The sequence below is a fragment of the Etheostoma spectabile genome, chromosome 6, assembly GCF_008692095.1.
Source record: "Etheostoma spectabile isolate EspeVRDwgs_2016 chromosome 6, UIUC_Espe_1.0, whole genome shotgun sequence".
NCBI classification, from domain to species: domain Eukaryota; kingdom Metazoa; phylum Chordata; class Actinopteri; order Perciformes; family Percidae; genus Etheostoma; species Etheostoma spectabile.
In genome coordinates this window covers 12,000,142-12,018,687 of record NC_045738.1, presented here as the reverse complement: position 1 = coordinate 12,018,687, position 18,546 = coordinate 12,000,142, and the positions used below count along the sequence as shown (strand labels likewise).

Below are 18,546 nucleotides of genomic sequence, written 5' to 3'. Positions count from 1 at the left end.
ACATAAGTTAGGCTTACCCCTGCTAGTTGGGAGCCGGTCAGCATGAGCTGTGTATGTTGCAGTGCAGTCTGTGAGGGGGTCGGGCCGTGAGAGAGAGGAAGGGCCGGGGACATCTCACCACACTCCTCCATCTTATGCTGTGTGGAAGACAGGAAAAAGGGCGGCAAATGCAGAAGATCATTAAACGTGAATGTATCAAAAACACAAATCCTAAAATGAGTTTTATGCCTCCAGAACCTTCTCCTCATCCCATTGCTGAAAATATTTACACTTCTCCTTTCCAACAAACTGTAGAGAATTACTATTAAAAGCATGCCTGCACTAAAAAGATAAAAATTATCAAATATAAAAAACACAAAGAACCACTCTTACCCAAACTTGGTCAAAAAGACCAACTACAAACATATTATTTCAACCACATAAGCTTACCTGGCTTTTCAAGATCATGATAGGCAGTGTTGATTATTTAAATTCAATGGGTATTTTCAGATTAATGCTACTGATAATCAGTAAACTGATGAGAACTGTGTCTCTAGTCTGTCTCAGGCAATGAGCGTCCACTAGTCTCTTTTTTCCTTGTACAAAGGGATGATTTCTACTCCCAGGACCAGGCATGTTTAAACTGGCAAGGGGGGGGGGGGGGGGCTCTACCAGTGTATTGGTTTGCATATCTCTTGTGGTATGCAAATTAGGACAATTTCATCTTTTGGTAAAGCTGTAGCGTTATAGATTTATTACACTTCTCATAGGCTTTGTGAAGGGAGAGTGTCATCATACTTAGTGAATTTGTTTACATTCAGGACTGGGTGGAGAGACACATTGTGAACCTTAACGTTGAACGCAACAAAAGAAAAATTGAATGCACAAAGATGAGGCAGCTATACTGTCAATACACCTTTTGTGGGAGGTTAAAACACAAAAGATGCACAAACATAAGACCAGACATACGTACAGACATGCACAGGCAGTTCAGTTACACACACACACACACACACACACACACACACACACACACACACACACACACACACACACACACACACACACACAGACAGACACACAACACAACATTAAGGGTAAACGTCAGACAGGTAGACGTGAGGGCACACAGAGGCCTACACACTCACCTTGCTGCTGCTCAGGGTTGGTGAAAGGGGAAATGGATTGACTTTCATTGACTGAGCCTAGAGGAGATGGAACAGACTTCATATTAGAAATGACTTGCTTAAATGACTTTAAATGCATTATATTTAATTTAATCTATTTTATTTACTATTACAAAACGTTGATTTATCAACAGAAAATGACATGTTTTTAAAAATAATTTTGACCTTTTTTTAACAATTGTGTTACTGATTTATAAAGAATGTGAAGATTTGCTGCTAATCTCTCTTTTATTTTTATTAGCAATTAAATATGTTTGGATTTTAAAATTGTTACTCAGACAAAACTCGCTATTCAAGATGTCTTCCTAGCCTCTGAGAAACAGTGATTGGCATTTTTCCCCATTTCTGACATCATAAGGACTTAAGGATTAAAAAACAAAGAATACAAAATAATCAATAAAATAATCAAGATAATCAACAATGGAAATAACGAGCTGTACAACGATCTTATTTTGTGCATTAATTATGTAGATGAAAGAGGTGGGAGATAAGCCGTTAGAATCACAGGAGTCAGATGTACCTGGTGATTTGATTCAGGTCCATTCCGCTCTGAATCTACGTGGGAGGGAAAGGAAAAAGTGAGAAATTAATCACGTGCTAGAGCACAAACGCACAAACGCACAAACGACCAAACTGCGATGTACGTTAGGATGCATGAACTACTTTTTATATCTTATTTATATTTATTTTATTATTTGCTGCCACTAACAGCAGCACATCTTACCTGTGCCCTCCATCGGTGACTCAGCCCCTACCTTCTCGACCTCTACTGGCTTTGACATCCTGATATCTGTAACAGGAAGACACAGATAAATAAGTCAGCAAGGTTCATTCTTAAATCTGTGTCAGAGAGGGGAAAAAAATACAGACAGAAGAGGAATACATTCACCAAGCAGTTGATTTGAATCTTGATGACGAAAGAGGAAAGAGGATGGCCAGGGCGTTGTTTTTTTAGATAGGTTAAGAGTGTTTTCAGGTCACAGTCCTGTATAGTCCTACACACTGTACAACAAGCATCGTGGCTGAATCATTCACAAGTTGAATCCAGCCCACATTCATTCATTCTTTCCAATAAGTGGTTTAACAAAAGGGTAGGTTAACCCAAGGTGTTTGCTTGTTCTAAATTTAACTCAAGGTGTTTACGTGGGAGCAACTCAACGCTAAAAATGTCTCATGTTGTGTGTCATTCATTACAAGACCACATCACTTCCTGGTTGATACTGTATTGGGACAGTCCCTATGGCAACAACAGTGAAGTGAGGGAGGCATGAAATTCTCAAGTCTTTAATTCTAGCCATTAGAAAAGGAGTGGAGTATTTTGGCAGCAGAAAGTGTATGAGAGATGGGCATGAGAGTTTTCAAAGAACATATGCATGCGTGCATGAATGTGTATGTGTGTGTGTGGTTTACATGTCTTACACTTCTTTATGTGTAGTGGGTTTGTTTTATTAATCACCCGATGGTATCATCTCACTACAAAACTTTTTATTTGTCTGAAACCACAAACTGAAAGTCAACTTTTTGTTTTGTCCATTTGAACCCTTTTTCTTCTCTCGCTCTTGTTATCTCTCCCCTGACAAGCGCGCACACGCGCACACACACACACACACACACACACACACACACACACACACACACACACACACACACACACACACACACACACACACACACACACACATGCAGAGCTACTTCCCTTTTGTGAAAACATGCAAATCTGCCCAACGACCAACTAATTATATCTGCCACCTGCATAATAAACTCTGTCTCCCTCCTCCTTTTTGTCTCTCCCCTTTCACCCCTTCCTCTCCCCTTTACCATTCCTCTCCTCATCCTTGTTGTTTCTCACGTTGCACATGAAAGAGACACTAGACACTATTCATTTTAATTTCCACATCAGCTTATTGCTGTGGTTTAATCAAAATGAAATACTTAATGCAGAAAATACTCTCATAAGACTTTCAACGATGCCAGCAAGCGGTCAAGCCTGGTTTTCACCATCAGGGGGCAGCAGTAACACATGGAGAAAATGACTGCTCCACTGACCACCACTGACTGACCTAATGTCATTTTCAAATAACCAAACCATCAGTCCAGTACAATCATTATACAGAAAATAACTTAAAATGAGCCGCTCCCTGATCAAAAGCCCATTTAGCAGCACAAGCACATTTGTTTCAGTGAGAACAGTGGACTTTGGTACATGGTCTTTAGGGGAAGTGTCAATCAGCATGAAAAGCTTCACACTGCCGCCACACTTATAACATTGGGTCAGAACACGCACACACTGACCACAGGATTTCCCTCAAACTTAACAGACTTCTGCAAAAAGCTAATTTGGTCACCCGCCATGTGGATGCAAACATCTGGTTAAGCTATTATTAGACTTGATTTGTGGTTATCCCATCGTTGCATATGACTCCTGTTTTGGGTGGCCACCATGGCTTTTAGCGAAACCAAAAAACTGACCAATGTTGCTCAATATCTGTTAGAAAATGCAATGTCTTCCTCTCATGAAACACACCAATAAAACTTAAAAAAAAGCTCCAACCAATATGTGCTGTGTACGATACCAAAGCCAAATCCACCATATAAAATGATTGTCCAGCTCATAAACAGCTGTAATGTGAAGTTCCCAAAGTGCTGCTGCTGGTACCGTACTGCCTACTCGCAGGACACCCGGGGAAGGTGTTTATTGATTCATGGTTCAAAATGGCCTACAGACAGTAGCATGGTGGATAATGTGGTCAGTAATACAGTAGTGGGACAGTATATCAAGATGCTGTGTCTTTTTCTCACTTCCCCTCCCGACTTCCCCTTGTACCGGGTTGAACGTAGAGTGCTAAACCCAACACTTACTGTCAGCGAGGCTATTAATATTAGCCTGATCTCTACCTCTCTTTCACTCTATCTTTTTAAAACCTCCCCTCTCTTTTTCAACACATTGCTGCACACACACAAACACAACTAATTTTACTCAACAAAGTGCAGTTGCATGTTATGAATTAAGTGGGGGAAATAAGAGGCAGCCTCTCTTATCAGTAAACCCTTGTTCTTTGCATATGTGGTAAAAAAGTTAATATACAGTAGAAGCACTTCTTTTAAAGTACAAGGTTAAATTACTATGTCTATTTCGTCCCTCATTAAGATGTTGTACTAATCTTACAGCAAAGCTCAGGGTTTAACTTCTACCCAGCGAGACCAGAGAGCTGCTCAATACTCACTGTATCTTAAACAGAGCAAATTTAACGCTGCATAATCCTGTGTCATGAATAAATGATGCAATAGAAAATGAACAAGGAACAACGGTGTCTGTGCTCAGACTGGACTGTTTCTGTTATTCTCCTCTGGGTATTTTGGTTAAGATGAAACTCTACTGCAACTATGCTGAACTCCCCCCCAACTACCCCTCACCCACTTCCTGATTCAGGACACCACCCTAGCCCCAAGGGGGGTGTCTGGGAACAGGAGTCATCATACCTACTAACTACGGATTTCAAAAACCAAGAAGAAGAGAAAATAAATATTTTTCATTTAGAAGACTTGGCTGTCCAGCTCAATAGCTTTCGCACATCTGGATGAAGATAAAGACATAAGTTGATGTGGAAAGTATAAATAAGTGAATGAAGACAGAATTTAAGAACAAAGCAAGGAACCAACAAGAAAAATCGAAAAATAAAGTAAGAAGCTAAAGGAAATCTTAAAGTGGCACAGCAGCATTATTATGGTCGGTGCTGCTTACACTGTTGGTTGTGTTAAGTTACTGTCTGCATTGTCAACTACAAAAAATGACTTAAAATGTTAAATAAGAATTTAAATAAATGCAGCTCTGGAATATATAGAATATATACAGTATATATGGTACCATTAATCAAAATTGGGGAAATTCCTAATTTAGTCACTTATGATTTTGGCATTAATTAGCAGAACTGCAGAACTTTTTAAATCAACCTTAATAAATGTACAAAATGCCTCACCCTTTTTCACTATGCAAAATGAATAATTCAATTTTTTTCTGACATTTAGTTATTTTGCATTCAACTATTACTCTAATGTGGACCTTTGTTTTATTTGCATTGTGATCTTATGTCTGGTGTTCTTGTTTGTTGCGGTTTGGTGGTCAGGAGGTATCATCCTGGTCAGAGTCATTTACCGGAGGTCACAGCAGTGATCATATCAGGTGGAGATGTGTCTCGGTTATTTTAAACCTATGAATCAGTCCATGAAGAAATCTTATCTGCACATCAAGACTGAGAAATATGAGCTAATTGACATTTTAAAATTGATTTCTGGTAATTGGTGAGAACAGCTTGCTTTGCTTTTCTGTGAGTCTCGCTGTCGATCAACTGTCACTCCTCTCAACCTCAGCTGACCACCAAAACAAGGGGTCTTCTGTGTGTTTTTGTTTTCATAATTTTTAAATACGGAGCATGACAGCATTTCCCCTTTTGATTATCTGTATTTCTTTAAACAAGTGTCTTTGTGTGTAAGGTTTTAAAAATGTGTTTTGAATAATTGACATAAATCTAAATATCAAAAGGGTAAAATAATCATCTGTGCTACCCCCACAACTCCAACACACACACACACACACAAAACACACACGCACACACACACACACACACACACACACACACACACACACACACACACACACACACACACACACACACACACACACCACACAAAACACGCACGCACACACACACACACACACACACACACACACACACACACACACACACACACCACACACACACACACACACACAACACACACACACACACACACACACAAAGTTAACACCGGTCACCGGTTTAAAAGTTGCACGGAAAGAAACCTTATCAGCTAAATACTGTTTCTATTTACTGAACAGAAATGCAACATAACCGCGCTGCTAAACAATAAAAAGAAAAGGTGTTTTATGATGACAAATGATAAATAATACCAATATAGGAAATTACTGGCAGCAACACTTTTTCCCTTACCAGTACATTTCAAAAGACATTTTACTTTTACTGTATTTTCCTCAAGCTTTTTTGACATTCAGTATTCAGTATAAGGACAAATACATACACACACACACACACACACACACACACACACACAAAGGCATGCTATGGGATGGCGAGGTGTCTGACCTTTCCCTCTGCCTGCGACAGGCGTCCACCCATCAATCCATCCATCCAGCCACATCTTGCTCTTCGTACCACCTCTCGCTCTTTGATGTTCTCTAATTAGCTGAGCTTGTTAGAACCCAGTGGCATTAATCAACAGCGTAGACACAGTTCTCTTTTTCTCTCTCACACACACACACACACACACACACACACAACACACACACACACACACACACACACACACACACACACACACACACACACACACACACACACACACACACACACACACCACACCTTAATTGGTTCTGGTAAATGAAGGCCAGCATGAGCTGCACAGACAGTCACTCACCTGGCAACCACATACTGAAGAAGTCCTTTGCCGCTATTGCTGCTGTCTTGGTCATATCTGTGTCTGTGTGAGAGAGTGTGCTCCACGTAAAGAAAAACTCTCACTCTCCCTCTCTCACTCAAACCAAAAAGGAGGAGTGTATTAAATCATATGGTTGAGAGAATTACTCTCTCTCTAGTCCACACCCCCTAAGCCCCACCTCCTCCCCACATCCTGCAACATACAACAGGAAGTAAGCCTCAAAAGAGTAGGAACTCGGCACACAGTAGAGAAATATACAAGATTAAAGAAAAAAAGAAAAGGATGGGGGACACACAAGAGGTTAGAGAGTGGGAGAGTGAGTGAGCGAAAAGATTGAAGAGATAGACGAGGAGAAAAAGAGGGGGATGACGGGTGCTGACGGAAAGTGATGGCGCGGCTGGAAACAGCCACTCACACACACACACACTCACTCACTCACTCACTCACACATGCAAGAGAAAAACAACAGGCTTGACAAATTGACCGAAGAGTGTATGATACATTTTGCACGATATATGTGATCCAGGGTACCTTCAAAACCTATCCAAAACTCAACTGAGCAGAGTTTTCTCTCAACTCTAAGATGTTCTCACAAGCTCTCATAGACTGTTTTGTCTACCATGAGTCATGACAATCTCTCCATGGGCATATCTGTGTCTATGTGTGACTGTGGGGTTGCTGTTAGTGAGTACATCAGTGGGAGTTAGGTGGTCTGCCGAGGGAGGTCGGCACTAACAAGAGAAGATGTGAGACATCCTCAGCCATAGCTCCACTCTAACCCGAACAGAAGGAAAAACTCAGTCACAACACTCACTGTACCACTGACCACACCATACTGTGGGCTGCACATAGCGATGCACCAAAGAAAGCCACACTATGAATCTCTACATGTGACGGAGAGATGGGGCATGGAAGTGGAACATTTTAGATGAACTAGATATGAGCTACTATCAGTGCTGCCCACTAGGATTAACAGACTAAGAAGCTGCTCAATAAGTGAAAATCTAGAGTCAGGGAATGATCTTGCGGAAGCAAAATAGCATGTTTCAGCAAAAATACGGTCTAGATTTTCAAATCTGGAAGTGTCAACGTGCTGCCTTGACAGTAAGCCAAGCTGACCACAAGGTGGCACTCTTGATTTATTCCTGATGAAAAAATAAGCTCCATCTATGGAAGAGGGGGACAAGGCTGATCCCCCCCTTCCTCCCCTTCCTTCTCCCTTGGTTCGAGTTCACTAATTCAAAAGCTAACGGCAGCAGAGTTCCCAAGTTTAACCTTATAAATACTTTATGTGGTGATTTACAACAGCCCAATGTACTGCTGGATAGACGCACATTGAGAAATGCATATGGTGCTGCACTGGGGGTACTCCCTGTTATACAGAGAAATCTTTTAAAATCCATCCTCATACATACAAATACTGATGTTCTGAGATACATAAATATATACTTACCACGAGGACAATATCATTACTTGAGCTTTCTTTAAAGAAAACTCACAAAAGCACGGTGTTTTCAGTTAACAGCTGGATATGGCCTAAACAGATAGATAGATAGATAGATAGATAGATAGATAGATAGATAGATAGATAGATAGATAGATAGATACTATATTCATCCCGAAGGAAATTTCAGAACCTGAGGTTGAAAACTGTTGATTTTGGTAATCAATTAAACATTTCAAGTATTTTTCAAGCAAAAATTGTGCTTTTCTTTGTAATATATTATAGTAAACTGAATGTTGTTGGGTTATGTCCTGAAATTGGAACACAAAGGGATTTTGATGATGCCACCTTGTTTTATGACATTTTATAGACAATTCATTGATTATTCTATCTGTCAATAGTTAGTTACAGTCAGAGTAGTATTTGATTCCCCAGTTCCTTCTTTTTTAGGTGGTGTTAATCAAACAACCAATATCACATTCCAACACCTTAAAGTACAGACTTACAGCCTGAGACAAATCTTCAGTTTGGTCAATTTATTTGGCCACAGTATTTTTGTGATATTGTTTTGGCCTTAGCAGGACATGCACGGACAGACTGCCAGGCCCATCCCCAACAGTGACAGACTGTGCATTGGGGAGGGGGCGTTTCTCGGGGTCAGAGGTTGTCTGGGCAGCCCGGCAATGGCCGTGACCTTTGTTCAAATTTCAATCTACCCACATAACTACCAAAGTGTGTGTCTTTGCGCATGTGTGTGTTTGCACATTTGTTTGAGTGGCTCAAATAGGTGGTTGGTGAATGTGTGTGTGTGTGTGTGTGTGTGTGTGTGTGTGTGTGTGTGTGTGTGTGTGTGTGTACAGTTCATGGCCATGGGGGGCCTTCCTGCCCCAAGGAGGTCGGATCCTTGGTTACCATGGAGAACAGACCTAGCAACACTCCAGCCTCACCATTTAGATAATTTTGGGCCGAAGGCACATGGTCTCAATTGAAGACGCCATATTAACACATACTACATAATAAACTGGGATATTAATAACTTGGAAAATAGAATAAATGTATAAATAATTATTTTGAAAATATGAGTGTGTTTTGGTCACTTACAGAAGTTATGTTCGTACGGTGTCTCTCTCTCTCACACACACACACACACACACACACACACACACACACACACACACACACACACACACACACACACACACACACACACACCACACACACACACACACACACACACACACACACACACACACCACACACACACACACACACACACACTACTGCTGAGACCCCATGGAAGAGGATGGGGGAGGCCTCAAGAGTGCCATCAATCACTCCACTGTCAGAGAGAGAGGGAGAGGCAGGCAGGGAGGGTGACTAAAAGGAAGAAAAAGAGGAATAGTACAGAAAAAAAGGAAGGGAATGAAGGAAAATGGAAAGAGTGATGGGAATGAAGATGAGAGATAGAGAGATAGGAAATATTTTTTGGGAGAAAAGATGTTAGCTGGGGGTGAGGACGCTGGGAGAGACTGTATGTGTATAATGGGTCATTGCAGGGACAATTCAGAGGTTTCCAAACCAGTTCAGTATCCCTCTACGGCTTGGTCCTCCTATGTCTAGTGCAGCCTCAGGCCTGCAGCACACACTGGCTCTAATTCATATAATCCATCATATTCCTCTCCTTATAGAGGGGACAGAGCACGGTTCAGTGATGGACCCACCAAGTCCTACACACGGTCCGACAGCTAGACTCTATTCTACGAGGTGAGAGATTAAAAATCCAGTCTTGTGTATAGGTGTGTGTGTGGTGTGTGTGTGTGTGTGTGTGTGTGTGTGTGTGTGTGTGTGTGTGGTGTGTGTGGTGTGTGTGTGTGTGTGTGTGTGTGTGTGCGTGTGGTGTAGGTGTAGCCCCATGAGGAGTTGCGGGATTATAAACAGTAGGTCTAGCAGTGTGGAGACTACAGAGGTTGAGGTTTTGTATGAGAAGCAACAGGGGCTAAAACACACTCACACTGTTGGCTACCATGGGACCTGCGCCATCTCACACACACATACATGCCACCTACACCTTTACAACACCTATTCCTCTCCTGTCCTAATACCTCTCAATTGCTCCTTTTCCTCTGGCCCCTTCGCCCGTCCATCCTTCTCTCACATCATTCCCCTCCTCTCTATATCATCTCTGCAGCCCATAGGGAGCCGGGATTGTCTAGACAGACACCGCTCTCTCCCACGGCGCTACCAAGGTTGAAACTCAAATCTTTTTCTTTCGCTCCTCTCACCCCTTCTTCTTCTTCTTCTTCTTCTTCTTCTTCTTCTTCTTCTTCTGGCACAAAAGCTGAGGGTCTACTGGGAAGGACTGGTGGCCTTTATAGCCAGCTAGAGGAGGATTGAGGCCACTTTATACCAAACTGTTCACTTTTACTGACTAAGCAGGTTGTTGTATAGAGCAAGCCTCCATATTCACCCAATTAAATACAAAAAATGTGAGTACTTAAGTTATGGCAGGCATAGTCTATGTGCTCTAGTTCCACCCATCCATCGCCTTTTTCACCTCGGTGAGTTCTTCAAGCCCTCTCATCATCATCCCACTCTTTTCTTGCAACCTTCCCCCTTTTTTTTCTCCAATTCAAACTTTCTCTTCTCCTCCTCTGTCTCTCTTTCTCTCTCAGACCTGCTGGTCAGCAGCAGCTGTGACATCACTGGCCACTGTTCTCAGCTCGGATTGGACACTCGGCCACGTTGCCAGGCAACAGCAGTGAAAGGTCTCAGTGTGAGCGTGTTCGTGCGGCGTGCGAGTGTATGTGTGTGTTTATGTCTGTTTATAGCTACGTGAGTGAAAGGTGTGTGAGTGATTTTCCTCACCTTGCCCTTTATCTGTGCATGAAGAATGATCAGAACAGATCTTCTTCTATGCTTTATCTCAGATCAAAGCATGTAGATGATTGGGCTGCCTCGCCACTCTCCTCCACCACAGAAGAAGAGGGATGTGTGTGCATTGCCTTAATGAAAAAGAAAGATGGTACGAGTGTGCGGGCGTGTCAGTGTCTGCACTTGCGTCGAACAAAATAAATGTGTATGTTTGTGTCAAATACGAGTATGTGTCTGTAGATTGTGTGTGTGTCTAAATGTGTGTGTATGTATGTGTGTAAGCCCCCGGGAGCGGGTGGTTATTGTATCTGACACAGCGGCTCTTTCTCGCGCCTCATATTTCTAGGCCGATCGATTCCTCTGACTCCCGACAAGACAATAATCGCACCTCCCTCTCTCACTCCATCACTACCATTATTACTGACCTCCCCAGGGAACAAATAGGGTGGAGGGAGGGAGAGAGAGAGGGATGAGGAAGGAAGGAAGGATGGAGGGAGGGAGGGTGAGGAATGAGAGGGGGACATAGAGTTGACAAAATGAGCCTATGATGATGAAAAAGCAAAAAGGGACAATGTTGAATATGAGGCAGCCTGGAGAAGTAACATCAGCAGGGTAGAAAGGAAAAGAGGATGAGAGCGTGAAGTTAAGACATGGTGATGGAGGGATGAGGTCCGAGGGAGAAAAAAGAGCAGGAAAGACAAAGATATGACATATGTGTGAGGTGATAGAGTGAAAGAAAGAATGAGGAAATTCTAAAACCTAACAGGAAAGGACGGGAGCGAGGCCAAAGCAAAAAAAAGGGAAAAAAACGAGCAATATAGATCACGGCAAGAAAAGAATGGAGGACACAAGTGAAGGAGTGCAGAGACAGGGAGGGCCGAACGGAGGGACAATAACGGAGAGAATTAGTGGAGGAGAGATGAAGGATTCCCACTATCTTCTTCTAATAAAGGAGAGAATGAGAGACAGGGAACAAGGGAGGAAGATAGGGGAGGAGGGAGGGTGGGGGTTAGACTAAGGTGAAAGAGGGAGAGAGAGAAATATATAGGAACACACTCAGGCTAATACACACATGGAGCGATGGTTGTAGCGCTGTGGAGGTCAGCACTCAGAAATATTATTAAATTGACAAGAGTACAATAGTTGATTGGCAGGCTAACTCCTGAGTTGTCATTCAGTGGAGAAAAATGGAGACAGGGAGTCACACATACACACAAAATGCATGCACATCTGCAGTTTCACAGAACAATCAAAACAGCACGTAGAGATGTAGACACACACAAACGCTGTCTTTTGTCTGTTTCGTGCCTGCATGTGTGCGTCCGCGGTTTTCTTGGATGAGCCTGTCACTGCTGTGTCTCAATGCTTTGAATCCAGATTACAATTACAGTAATTGGCTCTCAATTCAAGGGATTGCTGTTTGACCCCCTCACCTCTCTCTCTCTCTCTCTCTCTCTCTCTCTTCTCGCTCTCTCGCTCACTCCCTTACACCCTCACCCATCCCCACAAATTTTGCTTCTTCCTCTACCTACCCCCCCTTCCTATTCCACATCAATATTCCTCCGCCTCCTTTCTACCTGTATCGCTACATCCATCTTTCTCTGGGTGTAATCCCTCCCTCTTTTTCTCTACCTTTCTTCCCCCTCCACACACACTCACACACACTTTATCCCCAGATATAACTATCCTTCCTTCCAGTTTTCCATCCATTGTACTCCCTGGCTGTTTTACTTCTTTCTCCATCACACCACCATTTTTGCCACTTTTCCTTCCTCAGCTCCCCCTTCCTACCTTTCTCTCCGATAGTTGGGGAAACAGGGAACCTATTGTACTTTATTCATGCTGTATTTATTATGGAGAGATAGCCGTTCAGCTATGCAGTCGGGGGGATATATTGTGCATTTGGGAAAAAGAGGTGAAAGAGCAATAGATAAAAAGACGGAGGTAAGGAGAGGGGGTGATAGAGGTGGTGGTGATGGTGTGTTGGGGAGGTGGTGGTGAAGCGAGCGATGGAGGAGGAGGGGGGTTAGGAAATTGGTCTGGCTAGCGGAACAGCTTTTCACCTCTCTCTCTCTCTTTTTCTCTCTCCCTCTCTTTCCCTCTCCCTCTCTCTATTCTGCTTTGTATTCTGCAGAGATGACAGGGGGAAAGCTTTATTGCTCCGAGTTTGTATCGATCGGGGCCCCTCTAAGGGGGGAGGCCGGGGGACGCGTTGAGCAGGCCCTTTCTCAATGACCGCAGCTTCAACAACCACCCCCCCTGCCCAAGCTTCCTCTCCGGCTCACCCCCCTCCTCCTCCTCCTCACAAACCCTCCTTTTGCTCGCTTGCTTGCTCTGAAATTCAAATTCAAGGCTCCTATTCTCAAAGGTTAGGAGAGGGAGAGCACAAGAAAGCAAGAGAGACAGAGAGATTGAATGAAGGAGAGATGGAGGCGTCTGGCTTCTTCCCCTGACTGAGGCCCTGAATGGAGCTGGGATCTGATAAGAAGAGCCCACAAACACAAACAAGGGGAGAAATAGAGAAATAAAGCAGAGCAAAAAATGGCTAAGAGGAATACTTCAGCCCTCGTCTTTTCATCTGTATATCCTTTCCCCTCTCACTAACTGCCCCCCCGCCCCCCCATACTGTATCTCCATTTTTTTCCAAGGTAAGAAGGATTTTGTTGACAGGTGAAGAATGAGCCAGGTCCGGGCATGCATAAACCTCTCTGCTTCTGTCCTCGTTAGAGAGAGACATGACGAGAGCTGGGATCCACAGGAGACAGAAAGAGCCCAAGCGGATCACACAGAATACTCTATTTATCTATTTCATTGAATGCAAAATAAAATAAAACATCACCTCTCACACCAGAATGCAAAACAGGAATCTCAACAAAGCAGAGGCAAAAATCAAAATAACAAATCACCACGCTTCAGGCTTCTTTTTTATATCGCTTCGGTTTGACAAGCATTAACTGACCAAAATACTTGACTAATATATGGAAATGTCCTTGTGTGTGATTGCGCATGCAACACACACACACACACACACACACACACACACACACACACACACACACACACACACACACACACACACACACACACACACACCACACACACACACACACACTATTTATCCGTTAATGGCATGCACAGTGCTGCAGTGAAGCTGTCGAGAAGAACAGATTGTCCATCAGGGGGTTACAGGGTTCAAGTCCATGACCAGAGGGCTAGAGGAAGGTTAGGGGGTTGTAGGTTCAACTCCCATGGGACAAGGAGGATCCCTGCTGTCTTCCATTCGACCTCAACCCTCCCCCAATACCTCCTCCAGGACAATATAACCCGCTGCATCACCTCCCTCCACCCTCCTTTTCTCCACTCCTTCCCGCTGCTGGCCCTTTTAAGCCCTGCTTAGTCTGATCACACACGTGTAAACCAGAGCCTAGCCTCCAGACTCTCTCCGTTTGTCTAAGATGTGCACATGCATGTGCACATGCATTCACACATGCTGGCCATAAACAAACAAACACACACACACACACACACACACACACACACACACACACACACACACACACACACACACACACCTTACTGATGCACAGACATATTTATAAAACTCCAATACCTTCTCACAATTCAAATACAAATGATTTGCTCTTGCAATCTTCTGTTTTCCCATATTACAGCAAATCGCTTTATTTTTGACCTAAATCTGGATTGATACGGTTTCTTTCCTTTTCCAACGCCACCTCACTTACTTCTCTTGTGGTAAAGACCAAACAGAAACACGGCATTTCTTCAGCTATCAGTTGCAGCAGATGTGACTAGATATGGGATATTTGGGTAAACATTGGATACATATACTGTATATATATTTATATTACCTGTGTGGTTTATGTGCAGCTACAGATTGAGTTCAGTGATAGACTATACATCAGAGACTGCTGGATGCTACATGCCTGATTCATAAAAGAAAACACAAACACGCATGCACGCACACAGCACAATAACCTGCAGGCCTTCAACCTGTCTTGTTGGGATGGATGATGCATTATTAAACACACAGGATTTCATATGTAGAAACAGAATATGAATGCTGCACTGGGTCTAACTGTGGACATACGCTTGCTCGCTCCAGTCTTCACGCTTTTTCTTGAAACTCTTTAACTTATTACACTTAATGTTTACTTAATATTGTCATTCTGTTTCTCCATATTGTAATACTAATATGGATACTTCTGTTTACTCTGTATATACAACACTTTTTGCACGTCTGTCCATGTTGGAAGAGGGATCCATCCTCTGTTGCTCTTCCTGAGGCTTCTCCCTTTTTTCACACTTGAAGGTTTGTTTTGTAGAGGTTTTCTTTCCCTGAATTGATGGTCTCAGGATGGGGGGGGGGGGGGGGGTGTAATGTACAGATTTTAAGACCCTCTGAGACAATTTTCAGATTTTGGGCTTTACGAAAAATAATTAACTTGATTTGAGTTGTGTCACAAAAGACAGATCTTATTATAGAAAGAGGTCACAGGCAATATGGTGAATGTATAATGTCATCATCTTGACGATTATGGGACAGAGTCATCATAGAAAGCTGCTGTAACAGGGTAAAAACCGCTGGATCCTTATGATTAACCAAAAGGCCCACACATAAGGAGCGGTCAAAAGGCAACTAAACCACAACATGAGTGCTTTGTGAGTGCTGTGTACATCTGTAGGGCGGGCGGACCGGGCCCTGGCTCTCACGGTAATCGATGAACGAGGGAGGAAAGGGAGGTAGCGGGCGAGGCAGGGATGTGTGTGGGGGAGGGCGGGTGGGACAAAAATCGGTAAAGAAAGCAGGTTATCTCCTGTGATTAGGGGAGGGGAATCCCCATCTTGAGGGGAGGGGAGGGCAGGGGGAGGGCGGGGTGGGTGGGTGAGAAGGGGTGAGGGAAGACCGGGGCTCATTGATAAAAAGGGAGGAAGGGAGGGAGAGGGGAGAATGGGAGACTATGTTTGGCATCGAGAGAGAGCAGACAATTATCTGTATTGATTAGAGCGGCCCAGTACTGTGAAGACTGAGAAAACTATGACTGGATCAATAGAGAGAGAGACGGAGATGGAGAGAGAGAGAGAGAGAGAGAGAGAGAGAGAGAGAGAGAGAAGAGAGAGAGAGAGAGAGAGAGAGAAAGAGAGAGTTAGAGGATAGACAGACCAATAGAGAGAAACAAACGACAGAGATAAAAGATACATATAGTGCCAAACATAAAGAGATAGAAACATAGTTTATGGTGCAAATCGAAGTCAAAGACCCAAGGTGGCATAAACGGTAAGAGGTGAGTAGGGGGGGTCAATGAAAGCACAAGTAGATACATTACATTGTGGATGTCATTACTCTTTATCATTGATTTGCCAGCACCACCACAGAGCCCTCCCATCACCCCAGCACACATCTAATCAGAGAGACAGGGAGAGAGACTGAAAAAAAACATTATCTAAATATACACTGCGTGACCACAGCCTGACCATTGACACAGACAAACCTGGCAACACAGAGAAAACTAGCAGTTCTGCCAACAACAAAAGGTTTAGACCTTGCATGTATTAATAGGAACTGTAGTAACTTAACTGAATGCGGTGTTTAAACTGGTGCCCCGTTTAATGTAAATTGCACACAAATATTTTCACTCTTCAGCATTTTTCCGAGTCCCTCACCAACTCCCTGCACACACGAATGTCATAAAAAAATTGACCATGTATGTGTATCCAAATGTGAAAGAGAAAAAATTGTTGTCATGTAACCTACAATATGTGACCATGAGTTCCGCAACAAGGCAGGCCTGCTTAGTTCTGTCTGGGAATGATTGTAAAGATTTACAAAGAATAGGTTTACAGCATTTACTATCTAACTGGGATGTTTTGGGACCGATATGAGAGGATTGCTATGGACAAAGTACACAGCAATGGTATGAGCAAATTACTTTTAACAATATATCCACCTGATTTAAATAGCTCACGCGATAAGGCGATTGTGATTGGTTTAAAGAAATGCAAACAACCCAGAGCGTTTTTCTTTCCTATCCCAGAATGAATGTGTGGTGTAGCAAGACTTTACTCCACAGTGCTTTGGAGAGACTAATAGTGTACTAATTTACTAACAAATTTGTTTTTTACTTCCCTTGTGATTTATTATACATGCATAGTAAACCTTTGCTTTGACAATACTTTGCTTAATTATGGTTATGCCATTAAGCTATTTGAATTTGAGAGAGAGACGGGAGTACTTGAGATGAGTGAGGAGGGAGAGTGTGTGTGTGTGTGTGTGTGTGTGTGTGTGTTGGAGCAGGCAGTGCTCAGGTAGGGGGCCTTGCTGTGGGGCCTCTTTTTGTCCAGAACAAAAAACAAAATGGTGGAATAGGGCTGGAACAAAAGGTACAAGGGGAAAAACAGGAGAGTGACAACCTGTGCTGAGTAAAAACATCCTGCTGGCTGGCTGGCGCATCCACGCACGCACACACAATGTTGTGTAAGTGTGTGTGAAAGTACCCATTCACTACACTTCTCTTTGCAATTTACATTTCATGGAATCCTTGTCCCCCCCACCCAGGGGACCACATCTGTCATACCTTAATTTATTGAACATTACAAGATTCCGCCTCCTAGTCTCTTGATATCGTTTAACACTGAAGAGGAACATATTGTCAGAAAAGGTTTATACAAAAGCAAACAAATAGATGGAAAAACATACACTTTGAATGTAGGAGCCGGACTGGATATTGAGGAAACCTTTGGTAAGGGCGGAAAATGTCAGGTTTGACAAATGACCTTTTAAACATGGAGCAGATGTAGAGAGTCATGTACACTGTGGACCGAGGCCAGCTCAACTGTCTGTCTTTTAACAGCAAGTGAAAAGATAAGCGTCACTGTTCAAAATGTGGAACAAACCTAAGTAATTCCTAAATCAAAAGTGAATTTCATTGCAGTGGGGAAAAAAGTGGAAAAAATAAGAGAAGAAGATCCAAAGAAGAGAGAGGGAAAGTGTACAAAGGCATTTGAGATGGGGTGTAAAAAATAAATAAAGTAAGAAAAGAAAAATGTGACAGAGACAGAGAGGAAGGGGAGAACAGGGCATGAATTACAGGTGTGGAGTTATGCATGCATGACATCCCTGGACCCCTCCTCTAGCCCTTGGGAATGGGCACCTTGGAAACGGTCGCTAAGGGAACAGAGTACTGAGAGAGAGAGAGAGAGAGAGAGGGGGGGGGGGGGGAGGCAAGATGGTTGAAAAAAGCAGTACAAGACTGATAGCTAATGAAACACTGAATTCAACCTCAGTAAAAGCAAAGTCATGTGGTCGGAAAAAAATGTTCATTCCCTAACTAACCAACGTTTACCTTCCTAATGTCTCATTCAGCAAATGGGCCACCTCTGCCCATGTAGGGTGAAAAACCAAGGTCCATCACTGCTAAAGCCTGCATTGTCCTCCTCCCCCATATACTATGACCTCTCATCCACTCCAGTCATTTAGAGAAGGGAGATTTAGTGCAGCACCGATGCAGCGTGATGGTAAAAAACGGCACATGATGGAGAGGCAGAGATGGCCTC

At 43.1% G+C, this 18,546-nt stretch overlaps 1 protein-coding gene across 8 annotated transcripts in view; it reads right to left on the bottom strand.

The window, feature by feature from the left end:
- Nucleotides 1-18,546, bottom strand: part of pou2f2b (POU class 2 homeobox 2b) — a 40,638-nt gene that overhangs the window by 9,130 nt on the left and 12,962 nt on the right. For 6 of the 8 annotated variants that reach the window (XM_032518651.1, XM_032518649.1, XM_032518653.1 and 3 more), the window contains exons 2-5: nt 1,891-1,956; nt 1,687-1,721; nt 1,128-1,184; nt 18-137 (exon numbers count right to left, since the gene is read on the bottom strand). In XM_032518651.1, the coding sequence (XP_032374542.1) occupies nt 18-137; nt 1,128-1,184; nt 1,687-1,721; nt 1,891-1,956 (278 nt within the window). Of the gene's footprint in view, nt 1-17; nt 138-1,127; nt 1,185-1,686; nt 1,722-1,890; nt 1,957-6,638; nt 6,749-18,546 lie in introns of those variants that run through there. The other 2 variants (XM_032518652.1, XM_032518656.1) reach the window with 1 other exon arrangement.